Source organism: Pongo pygmaeus, chromosome 8 (assembly GCF_028885625.2).
Source record: "Pongo pygmaeus isolate AG05252 chromosome 8, NHGRI_mPonPyg2-v2.0_pri, whole genome shotgun sequence".
In the NCBI taxonomy this organism is placed as follows: Eukaryota; Metazoa; Chordata; class Mammalia; order Primates; family Hominidae; genus Pongo; species Pongo pygmaeus.
In genome coordinates, this window is record NC_072381.2 from 13,265,498 (window position 1) to 13,277,959 (window position 12,462).

Below are 12,462 nucleotides of genomic sequence, written 5' to 3' on the forward strand. Positions count from 1 at the left end.
TTTAAAATAATGGATAATAATTTATATCTCAGAACCAGCAAATTTGAAAAGAAAAAACTAATTTTAAACATAGAAAGTGAAAAATTAGTATTAAATTCCAATACCAATGGAACGGTTTACTCAATTAGCTGACACCATTAAATATTAAAACACTATTAAGTGTTTTGTTATTTATAATTTAAAAATTGATTTTTAAAATGTTGTGTTGTTTTGTTTTTTGAAGCAGGGTCGCACTCCTGTCACCCAGGCTGGAGTGCAGTCGCATGATCATGGTTCACTGCAGCCTTAACTTCCTGGGCTCAGGTGATCCTCGTGCCTCAGCCTCCCAAGTAGCTGGAACTACAAGTGCATGCCATCATGCCCAGCTAATTTTTTGTATTTTTAGTAGAGATGAGGTTTTGCCATGTTGCCCAGGCTGTCAGCAGGAAGCCTCAGTTCCTCACCATGTGGTCTCCTCCAGAGGGATGCTTGGGTGCCCTCATGTCGTGGCAGCTGGCTTCCCCCAAAGCAAGTGATCCAACAGAGAGCAAGGAGTGACAGTGTCTTTTGTGACCTAGTCTCAGAAGCCGTACACCATCACTTCTGCAGCATCCTAGAGGTTACACAGGTTGGCCTTATTCACTGTGGGAGGGAAACATACAAGGTGATGAATACCAAGAGGCAAGGATCCCTGGAGCCATCTCAGGAGGCTGGTGACCACACACGGGACATGGATTGAATATGGAAAAGTCCACGGGAAATGGTCTTCTGTCTGGTTCAAATGCTGATTTGGCCGCTTAACAAATTTTCCCAAGATTAAGAGCCATTAAGTTTGTAAAATGAGGATAGCCATTCTATATTCTCAGGATTTTGCATAAGGTAAAATAAGATAGTAAATGTAAAGGACCCAACATAGGACCTCACACGTGCTTGGAATTTAATAAATAGCATCTATTTCTGATGATTATTCTTTTAAATTTAGCTTAAGACCAGCCTTCATAAATACACCTGGCAGAATGAATAGGCCATTTACTATATTAAGTTTATCCTGAATTGTTTATTATCTAAAAGTCCAGATAATTTTGCTGAATTAATGGTAACTACAGTATGTAACTATGTAAGTTACAGTATGTAAACTACCTATATCAGTGCAGTTGCAGGATTTGTGTTGTTTAAAGCACACACACAAACACAGCTTGTATCTGCTATCGGAATTGTACTGTTTTCTAGCAGGATTATGCATCTGTGATTCACAAGGGCTATTGAAGGATACAGCACTACCTCCTCATCGCATAAACACTGTAAGAATCTGCATTCATCTAGGTACTAACTTCTGTATCTTTTTTTCCTCTAACAGATGGAAGTTTACTGTTCTGATTTTCATGCTGAAAGAGCAGCGAGAGAGAAAATTCATGAGCAAAAGGAGCAACTGGCATTGCAGCTGGCAGTTCTGCTGAAAGAGAATGATGCTTTTGAAGACGGAGGCAGGTAAGGAAAAGAGAGAGGAGGACCCAGAGCTCACATCAGCATGGCTGTAGAAGAGGTGCCTGTCCAAAGATGTTCCTGATTTGAACTATAAGAATAGCTGTGTTCGTGCCACTGCACTCCCGCCTGGGTGACAGAGTGAGTCCCCTGTCTGAAAAATAAATAATAATAATTGCTTCACTTACACTTCATGTGATCATGTTCCCAACACTTAGTTTGTCTTACAGGAAAGCGTGACAGAGACTTGTGGGAGCTTGATCAAGCTCCTTGCTTTCAGATAAGCAAGGATTTTGATTTGATTTTAAAATGTTGTGTTGTTTTGTTTTGTTTTTTGAGGCAGGGTCTCACTCCTGTTACCCAGGCTGGAGTGCAGTGGCATGATCATGGTTCACTGCAGCCTCAACTTCCTGGGCTCAGGTGATCCTTGTGCCTCAGCCTCCCAAGTAGCTGGAACTACAAGTGCATGCCACCATGCACTTGTAACAATAATGTTACGTGTCCCAATGACCTGTCTTGCCATTGTCACGGATGAAATATTCATAGCACTTTAAATTCCTGAATATTCTTTAAAAAATACTGCCCAAAATTACTTCTGACTTTTAGAAATTTATTTTGAGAAAGTTTTAAAACACAGCAAAATTCAGAGAATAAAATAACAGACTCTACTATGTACTCCTTCCTGTATTGACAGCTGCTTTTATTTCCTTCAAGTATTTTTTTTTATTAAAGGGAAAAGGGAGTTGTAGTTAGAGTTGAAGTCTCCTTTGTTCCCCATCCATCATTATATTCCTTTCTTCCTTTACCTTGTGCTGTTAGGAATTTGGTGGGTAGCTTCCCCACCTATTTTATACTTTTACATATCACATACACACATACCTATATCATATCTCAAAACCAGATGATATTGATTTCTCTGTGTTTAAGTTACAAAATGATCACTAGGTATTGTTCTGCAACTTACTTTACATAATATTATGATTTTGAGTTCTCTGTTGATATGTGCGGATGTAATTTATTATACTTCATTGATGTGAGTATTTTGATTTATAAGTATGCCACTTCTTTCTAATCTGTTTCCTACTGATGACAGTTTGGTTATTTCCTGATTTTTTTAACCATAATTATTTACTTTCACAATGTAGTCTCCTAGTGCCAATAGGATTTAAAACTAAAATTAGTCTGGTTTTTATGAACCTTGGCAGTGTAGTTTGAGTCTTTTTTCCCCTACTTCTGTTGACTGTCTGCTCAGTGTTGTCATGTTTCGGGGCTGTAGAACATCACACGGCGTGTTGCTTTTCATCCCGGCAGGCAGTCCTTGATGGAGATGCAGAGTCGTCATGGGGCGAGAACAAGTGGCGCTGACCAGCAGGCTTACCTTGTTCAAAGAGGTGAGTCCTGTGTGATCCTGGATTTTCAGCAAATAGCTATCCTATGAAAAAGATGCTTGAAGAAAAATTCCACTTCATTCTCTACAATGGATTCCAAATCAAGGCACCAAAAATATAGCACCCGTCAGTCTCATTTCCACAGCACTCCCATCTCCATCCATTACCCACCGAATCCAGACCAGACCCTTCACCCTGCCAGAAGGTGCCTGGCACGGCCACACTTTTTCTTTTTTTCTTTTTTTTTGAGACAGAATCTCGCTCTGTCGTCCAGGCTGGAGTGCAGTGGCGAGATCTCGGCTCACTGCAACCTCCGCTTCCTGGGTTCAAACGGTTCTTCCACAGCCTCCCGAGTGGCTGGAATTACAGGCGTGCGCCGCCACACCCAGCTGATTTTCGTATTTTTAATAGAGATGGGGTTTCACCATGTTGGCCAGGCTGGTCTCGGACTCCTGACCTCAACTGATCTGCCTGTCTTGGTCTCCCAAAGTACCGGGATTACAGGCGCAAGCCACTGTGCCTGGTCTACAGCCACACTTTTAAACCGTGTCTCCCTCTGTTCTCTTACAGATATTAAGCCAGACTGAATCATCCCCTTGAACTTGTCCTAAGCCTGTATTCGCTTGTATTATGCCCTTCACATAGACGCCCTTTTCTTATGCATATTCCTGACTTCCTCCAGTCTCTTTCCAGTGACCTCTTACCCCATCTTTAAAATCTATTTCAAACTCCATCTCCATGAACTGTTTCCATTTTGAACTTCCAAAGTACTTTATTCCTCTCTGTTGGTACCTGTCTGCTATTTTATAGGTGTTTGTGTGTTCTAGGTTGATATTTAAGTACTTTATTTTTATTTCTATTTTTATTTTGAGACAGGGTCCCACTCTCTTGCCCAGGCTGGAGTGCAGTGGCATGATCGTGGATCACTGCAACCTCCACCTCCCGGGTTCAAGCGATTCTCCTGGCTCAGCCTCCCAAGTAGCTAGGACTACAGGTGCATGCCACCACGCCCGGCTAATTTTTGTATTTTTAGTAGAGACAGGGTTTCACCATGTTGGCCAGGCTGGTCTCAAATTCCTGACCCCAGGTGATCTGCCCACGTCGGCCTCCCAAAGTGCTGGGATTACAGGCGTGAGCCACCATGCCTGGCTAATTTTGTATTTTCAGTAGAGACAGGGTTTCGCCATGTTGGCCAGGCTGGTCTCAAACTCCTGACCTCAGGTGATCCACCCGCCCAGGAGAGGTCTCCTAGAACAGAATGTACCTTCTCAGAAGCAGAGGCAATGGTCTCATTTGTTCAGCAGATACTTTTGAGTCCTACAGGATGTGCAAGACGTACTACTTATGCTGGGAGTCAGAGAGCAGAGGCAGCCCCGGATCCTGACCCCTCTTCTCTGGCAGTGGGGTGATTAGAAAGCTCCCTGCTTTGGAAATCATGCTTTATGATCAATACATACCTCTTCAGAAATGCTTCTTAAGGCTGCTAAACACAATCTCAAATATTCATACATGTTACTACATCCAAGTAATGTACTTAGAAGCAAATAAAGGTTGCCTCCAAAAACAAACATTTTGAGAGCCAAACCAAAATCTAGGCTGAGACCAAAAAACCAAGATGGTTTGCATTGGTCCAGAAAGGTCAGAACAGAGAGATGCCTGGGAGCCAGAAATAATTTCCTGCATCAATCACAGTTTGTACGGATCCAGGACCTAGCTAGGGTCAGGGTTTATTTCAGACATGCTCTGATTGAGGCTTGAACCTCAGTACTACTTCAAAACTGGGGGAAATGATAGGGTGCATTCTTCCGTCATTCCTCCTTGTTAACTTTACGTAGATAACTCCTGTTCATTCTCAAGGCCCCTCTCAAGTTAATTGGTCTCATCTAGGAGGCCTTTCTGCACCAAGATCTAAACTAGGGGCCCTTCCCTTTCTCCCCTGGACGCCCTTGCACCTAACACTCACCTGGCCTAACATTCGTGCCTAACACCCGTGCCTAACACCTTGCCACGACACTGCTGCCACATCTCTCGCCTGGCTTCTCCACCACATCTGTCTCCTGGCACACAGCAGTGTCTCTGTACATCCCAGAGGACTCAAAAGTGTCTGCTGAACAAATGAGATGATTGCCCCTGCTTCTGGGAAGGTACACTCTGTTCTAGGAGACCTCTCCTGGGTTCTGTGGATTTCTTTCTCCACATTCCCTCCCTCTTTTGCTTATATCCTCATTCATCCCTTTTCTTCTCCCAGATATCCTAGTATTTACTAGAACATGCGTTGTCCTGTACCTAGAACTGAAACCATGTATTTTCGCATACCTTGAAAATGGAATACAGTTTAAATCCTAAAAGAATGCACCAATGCACCTGTAATCCCAGTACATGGGAGGCTGAGATGGGAGGATCAGTTGAGGCCAGGAGTTCAAAACCAGCCTGGGTAACATAGTGAGATCCCGTCCTTACAAAAATTTTAAAAACTAGCCAGGTGTGGTGGCATGTGCCTATAGTCCCAGCTATTCAGGAGGCTGAGGCAGGAGGGTCACTGGATCCCAGGAGTTAGAGGCTGCAGTGAGCTATGATTGTGCCACTGCACTCTAGCCTGGGAGAAAGAGCAAGACTCCATCTGTCAAGAAAAAAAAAAAAAAAAAAGAAAAGAAAAAAAATCCTAAAACAGGCCAGGCGCGGTGGCTCACACCAGTAATCCTAGCACTTTGGGAGGCTGAGGTGGGCAGATCATAAGGTCAGGAGTTTGAGACCAGTCTGGCCAACATGGCAAAACCACATCTCTACTAAAAATACAAAAATTAGCTGGGTGTGGTGGTACGCACCTGTAATCCCAGCTACTCAGGAGGCCAAAAGCAGGAGGATCACTTGAACCCGGGAGGTGAAGGTTGCAGTGAGCCAAGATCGCGCCACTGCCTTCCAGCCTGGGTGACAGCGAGCAGCGAGACTCCATCTCAAAAAAAAAAAAATTCCTAAAAGGGAAACAGGTATCATTTGGAGAGATTTTTCTCTATGTGTATCGTGATGACTTCGGTTAAAGACCAAACACCTGTGCTCATGTCCCACTACGTATTGAATACAAAGTTGAACTGATGTTAAAACTCACCATCTGTTCTTCAAGTGAAACAAACAAAACTGCCTGCAAAATGGAACTAATGGAATTATATTTCATTTCATACGTATTCCCAGGAGCTGAGGACAGGGACTGGCGGCAACAGCGGAATATTCCGATTCATTCCTGCCCCAAGTGTGGAGAGGTTCTGCCTGACATAGACACGTTACAGATTCACGTGATGGATTGCATCATTTAAGTGTTGATGTGTCACCTCCCCAAAACTGTTGGTAAATGTCAGATTTTTTCCTCCAAGAGTTGTCCTTTTGTGTTATTTGTTTTCACTCAAATATTTTGCCTCATTATTCTTGTTTTAAAAGAAAACAGGCCAAGCGCGGTGGCTCATGCCTGTAATCCCAGCACTTTGGGAGGTCGAGGTGGGTGGATCACTTGGGGTCAGGGTTTGAGACCAGCCTGGCCAACGTGGCGGAACCCTGTCTCTACCAAAATTACAAAAAATAGCCGAGCGTGGTGGCACGCGCCTGTAGTCCCAGCTACTCGCGAGGTTGAGGCAGGAGAATTGCTTGAACCCAGGAAGTGGCGGTTGCAGTGAGCCGAGACGACACCACTGCACTCCAGCCTGGGTGACAGAGTGAGACTCTGTCTCGAAAGAAAGAAAGAAAAAAGGAAGGAAGGGAGGGAGGAAGGAAGGAAGGAAGGAAGGAGAAGGAAGGAGAAGGAGAAGGAAGGAGAAGAAAAGGTGCCTGTTCTACATAGACCACCTTTGGTGGAGTTCCATCAACTCGCAAAGTAGAATCCTTACCTACCACTCTTCCGATAATAACTTTAGTATTTTTTATGTTTGGTTGATGTGAACAGCTGCACTGCTCATGCAGTTAGCTAGCATGTGACATCTTGCGACAAAGTTCATGTAATTAGATGGAAGAAACCTCACTGATTAATTTTAAGAATCTTTTAGGGATGCAGGAACAATGAAGTGGCCACAGATTTAATCAAGAAAAATGTTTTTGAAGCATTTTTAAAAATGAACTATAGTTATTTTTCTTCATTTAAAATGGATCTATTGGAGGTTATGTGTGTATGTTGTAGTTTTATTGCAGCCACAATAATTGTACCAAAGTTTTCACATAGGCACTGTGAGCCTTTACTTAATATCAAGACAAGTGAAAAAATACTGGCATCGATGAAACAGATAACATTGGTCTCACTGGATTTCTTTACCCATTCACAGTGTAAAGAAGTTACCTTCATTCTTTCATTGTACCTGCAGGCCTATGGGCTTGTACAGTAGATAATTAATTTCTAAAAAGAATAGCTGCCTATTTTCTTCCTAGGTTAGGTTATATCTTCATAATCACAAGAATTAGTGATTGCAAAATAAAATTTTGCTTATGAATCTTTTACATTGTTTATATATGATTAATATCATCATATATATTTTCTGTATTAAGCTCATTTGGTTTCATTTAAGCTGTATACTTAGTCATATATCTTTCATTAGTTCTATGAATATGAGCAGATCCCTTTACTAGAGCCCAGTATGTGCTGTTTGAATTAGAAGTCATTCTTGCTGAGAAGGTGAGTAGGAAGGGATTTGCCTTGTTTTGTAAGTCTACGATTTGCCAAGAGTAAATAACACTGGACCAGCTGTAAAAGTAAACAGTGTGTTTATGCATTGAGATACTAAAGCATTTAAGAAAAAATTAAAAGATCTCTTTTGTTTAAATTCGTCTTAAGAATCTCTCCTAGACAAACTTGGCTATACACACACACGCTTCAATAAGAATCAAAATAGTTCACTATATCTTCATGCCAAGAGAACACGATACAGATTCAACAGTAATTTCAATTAAACGAGTCCTCTACCACGCCTCAGGGAGAATATTTGTTAAAGACATTTCTAAAGTAACTCTGACATTTTTACTTTTCTTTGTTATGGTTTCTAATGTAAGTTTTTTCCCTTATCATCTTATACTGGAGGAAATATATTTCTATAGTCTCCTAAATAGAGAAGGAAACCAAATGGTTTCACATTTAAAGTTATTGGACATAATCCTTTTACTTTGTTCAAGTCAAAATATTCAGCAAAGCCAGACTGAAATAATAACATGAATGGGCTTATTAAGCTTGTGACCAAATCGTTTGTTTAATAATTGGAAGAATTACAAATGAAGGCAATTTCATGTAGTCAGTTTAAATTAAGGCTGTTGTTTCCAGCTTGGTAAATAGCTTATAAACTCTGTGCACATCTTACCTCATTTATTTAGTCTGATATCCCTTCAAAGGCTCTGTTCCATGTGACCAGTTAACTATACCTCCTAGGAATTTTGTGTCTGTGTGTGGTAAAAATATATAGTTGAAGATTACACTCTTAACAGGTTTACAACTATCCTGGATAGTATCGTTAACTGTGTGCACGTTGTTGTACAGCAGATCTCTAGAACTTTTTCATTCTGCATGAATGAAACTCTACACCCATTGAACTGCAGCCCCCATTCTCCCTCCCCAATCCCTGGCAACCACCACTCTCCTTTCTGCTTCTGAGTTTCACATACCTCCTATGAGTGGGATTACATAGTATTTTTCCTTCTGTAACTGGCTTATTTCATTTAACATAGCTCCCTCATTCAAACCATAACTTCCTGGATGAAGGTTTCAGGCAAAAGCACCTGGGAAACGAGGCCTTTGCTACTCGTTTCCCCCCCAACCCCCCCCACCCCACCCCCGCCCCGGTCCCGTGACTCCACCTGCTGAGCACCGTTCCATTTGCCGATGCTCTCATGTTATCCTGGGAAACATAGAAGAGCCATGAGGACTCTGCTCAAGGGTGGTATAAGGTATTTGAAACTAAGCCTCTTTATTAACCCAATCCATATCACAGAGAGGCAACATGGGTGCCCCTAGCCCAATGGCTGGGCTATTTGCTGCTGCAATAATAGGTTTCTTATAAACCATCAGCCTCCTGAGTAGCTGGCACCACAGGGACACCACAGGCTATTTTTTAAAAAAAAAATTATGTAGAAATGGATTCTCACTGTGTTTCTCAGGCTAGTCTCAAATTTCTAGGCTCAAGCAGTCCTCCCGCCTCAGCCTCCCAAAGTGCTAGGATTATTGGTGTGAGAGGAATCCCTTTCAACCCTTGAAAATAAATCAAGCGGTGATGAACTCCCTGAGCTTATATTTGCCTAGGAAGGTCTTTATTTCTCTTTCATTTTTGAAGGACAGTTTGGCTGGACATAGTATGTCTTATTTGGCAGTTTGTCTCCTTCTGCACTGTGAATATATTATCTCAGTCCCTTCTGGCCATCTGGCAAGGTTTCTGCTATGAAATCCACTGTTTTATGAAGGATCCCTTGTTCATGACAAGTTGCTTTTTTATTTTAAAATGACTCAATGTGGATGTCTTTGGGTTCATTCTAGTTGGAGTCCTTTGGAATTCTCGAATCTGGATGTCTGTTTTCTTCCCCAGATTTAGGAAATTTTGAGCCATTATTTTTTTAAAGAAGCTTTCTGTCCCTTTTTGTATTTCTTCTTAAATTCCCATAGTGTTTATATTGGTCCACTTAATGGTGTCCCAGAAGTTCCTTAGACTTTCATCATTTTAAAATTATTTTCCCTTTTTGATCCACTGACTGGATAATTTCAAATAACCTGTCTCTGAGTTCACTCTTTCTTCTGCTTTATCAAATCTGCTGTCAAACCCCTCTAATAAATTTTTCAATTTATTTTATTCTTCACTGCCAACATTTCTGTTTGGCTCTTTTTTATACTCTCTCTTTGTTGATATTCTCATTTTGTTCATACATCATTTTCCTGAGCTCACTGAACATCTTTTGAATTTTTTTTCAGGTAATTCATATACCTCTAGTTCTTGGGGTCAGTCTCTAGAGATTTCGTTTGCCTCTTTGGGCCATATTTTCACATGTTTCTTCGTGTGTCTTGTGATTTTGTGTCGGGATCCATGTATTTGAAAAACAACTCTGTGTTCTAGTCTTTAGGGACTGGCTTTATACAGGGAAAGATCTTTACCAATCATCTTGGCTAGAGATTCCGGGATCTCCCAGACCTCTTCCATAGATACATCCCCCCAGACCTGTGCATGCAAATGTTCAATTAGATTTGCTAGTCTCGTTTTTCAGAATCTGTAGCCTCTTGTTCCTTCTGGTATCTGCCTGCAGCCCTGCATATTCCCTGGAGCTGCCACAAGCCATCCAGCACTCCTTATCTTATTCTCAGCAGCCTCCAGGTCTCTCTCTAGAGCATTCTGGGTTCTGTCAAAACTCTTTAAGTTGGGCGAGATAGAACCAGTTCCCTGGGCAGCCCCTTAAAAGCCAGAACATTTGAAACACGCTCCACTAGTCTCTTTCCCTCCACAAGGGAGAGGCTGGCTGAGCTATGTCAACCTCTGTATGCTGCACCATGAGTCCTGGAGCAATAGCAGGTCAGGTCACCCAGCTCTCTCTCTTTCCCAGTGTCCTCCAGGCATCTAGAGTATGCTGTGTTCCATCAGCACTCCAAGACAAAACAGAAACGAGTCCCTCAGACAGCCTCCCAAAAGGGCAGAATGTTGGACACACTTTTCTCTTCTCTTTTCCCCTGTATAGGAGAGGCTGCCAAGATGTATTGGCTTCTGTTGGACTGCAGATCCTCTACAGCAGCAGCAAGCTGCCATGCTCTTGTTCTCAGTAGTCCCCAGGCATTTATGGTATATCAAGCCTTTCAGTGCTCAAGACAAGAGAAACAGTCCCCTGGGAAGCCCCCTGAAAAACTGGAAATTGGATTCAGGCTCCAACTCTCTCCCTCCCCAGGGAAAGCCAAGAGCCAGGTGTTTTCTCCCACTTGTTTCACACTGAGCTGGGGCAATGGGTATGGTGACAGAGTACATGCCAATCCCAGTCTCCTCTTTTGTTCTGAGTGGTCCTTAGACTGATACCCTTTTCAGTCAGTTCCTAAATTCAGGCAAGATAGAAACTAATCCCTCAGGCAGCCCCTGAAAAGTCTGCACATTGGGCATAGGTATTAGTCTTCTCTTTGCCTCCCCAGGGAGAGCTCAGGAGCTGAGAGCTTTCTCCTGATTGTGCCACACTGAGCCACAGGAGGTACTATGGCAAGGGAGTGCCACGGGTTCTCCTACATGGCTGGTTTCATGCTCATCTGGAGTGGAGGAGCCTGTTAACTATTTTCTTGATTTCTCACAAAGGGAATTCATCCATGTATTGTTGAACCAGTGTCTTCCTGGCGGGGAAGAAGGGCCTGGGGCTTCCTGTTCTGCCATCTCCCTTTTGTAAATGCTGCCATGCTGTATTCTTTTTTTTTTAAAGCAGGATAAACATTCAACTTTAACTGGAAATGAAAAGGAGACGATTTTTACTCTGATACTTATAATGCAATATTATTTGCAATTCTGTATAAATAGATTTCAGAAACTTCGATTTCAAATCCCAATTAAATTAAAGAGAGGAAAATTACTGAGAGGAACTGCAGTTCCAAATTTTTCCTTTCAGGGCAGTCAATAAAATTAGCTTTTTGTTTAACTAAAAGTAAGAGTTCAACTGTCTAACTATATCAGAAAAACAAAGTACCTGTTTGTGATTTTGGGTAGTCAAGCCAAAATTCCTTGCAAATCATCCACATGCACCTTCATCTCTTTCCATTGCTTTTCTTTTTTGTCTCTTTTCCTACATCTATTGAAACTAGGCCAGGTGCGGTGGCTCAAGCCTGTAATCCCAGCACTTTGGGAGGCCGAGGTGGGCGGATCACCTGAGGTCAGGGGTTCAAGACCAGCCCAGCCAACATGGTGAAATCCCCATCTCTACTAAAAATACAAAAATTAGCTGAGCGTGGTGGTGCGTGTCTGTAATCCCAGCTATTCGGGAGGCTGAGGCAGGTGAATCGCTTGAACTCAGGAGATAGAGGTGGTGAACTGAGATCGTGCCACTACACTCCAGCCTAGGTGACAAAGCAAAACTCTGTCTCAAAAAAAAAAAAAAGAAAAAGAAACTAATTACTGAGGCATACTCTAGTTCTGTCAATTCCTTTTCATTTGACTTTCTAGATGAAGATAGGCTAGGAGCTGGAAGAAGTCTTATCTGATGTATTTCTGGTTTTGCTTGACCCTAAGACATTTTTGCAAGGCAAGGAGATGCCACTGGTTCTGGCCTTGGTTCTACTTGCTGGTTGAGGCTTCTGTTCAGCTGTGTGACATATCTGCATTTGAGGAAGCTAAAGTGCTGAAATGAAATCCACTTCTTATTGGCATTCCTAAAAAGATGCATGAACTTGTGAGGGGATTCCTGCATGGCTCTTCTTCTGAGATACCAGACACATCCTCCTACCCAACCTGTCAGGAGGTGTGAGGAGAGCATGTGAACGGATATGGCCATAACACAAGAGACTGGCCACTCCTCAGATCCCCATGTCCCTCTCTCCTCACTGGCTGTTGGGTGCCACTATCTTCCTTCCCTACCCCCTGTCCATGTCGTACGTATTCTTGAAGTCTTATTAAATGGGAGCAATAGAAAGATTGGGAACTGGGAAATA

The 12,462-nt window shown here is 42.4% G+C and overlaps 1 protein-coding gene across 11 annotated transcripts in view; it reads left to right on the forward strand.

The window, feature by feature from the left end:
• The window catches only part of OPTN (optineurin), a 37,250-nt gene extending 31,034 nt beyond the window's left edge, over positions 1-6,216 (forward strand). For all 11 annotated transcript variants that reach the window (XM_054436291.2, XM_054436298.2, XM_054436300.2 and 8 more), the window contains 3 exons: positions 1,337-1,467; positions 2,773-2,852; positions 6,039-6,216. In XM_054436291.2, coding sequence (XP_054292266.1) covers positions 1,337-1,467; positions 2,773-2,852; positions 6,039-6,160 — 333 coding nt within the window. In that variant the 3' untranslated portion in view covers positions 6,161-6,216. The remainder of the gene's footprint in view (positions 1-1,336; positions 1,468-2,772; positions 2,853-6,038) is intronic.
• Positions 6,217-12,462: the final 6,246 nt, after the last annotated feature.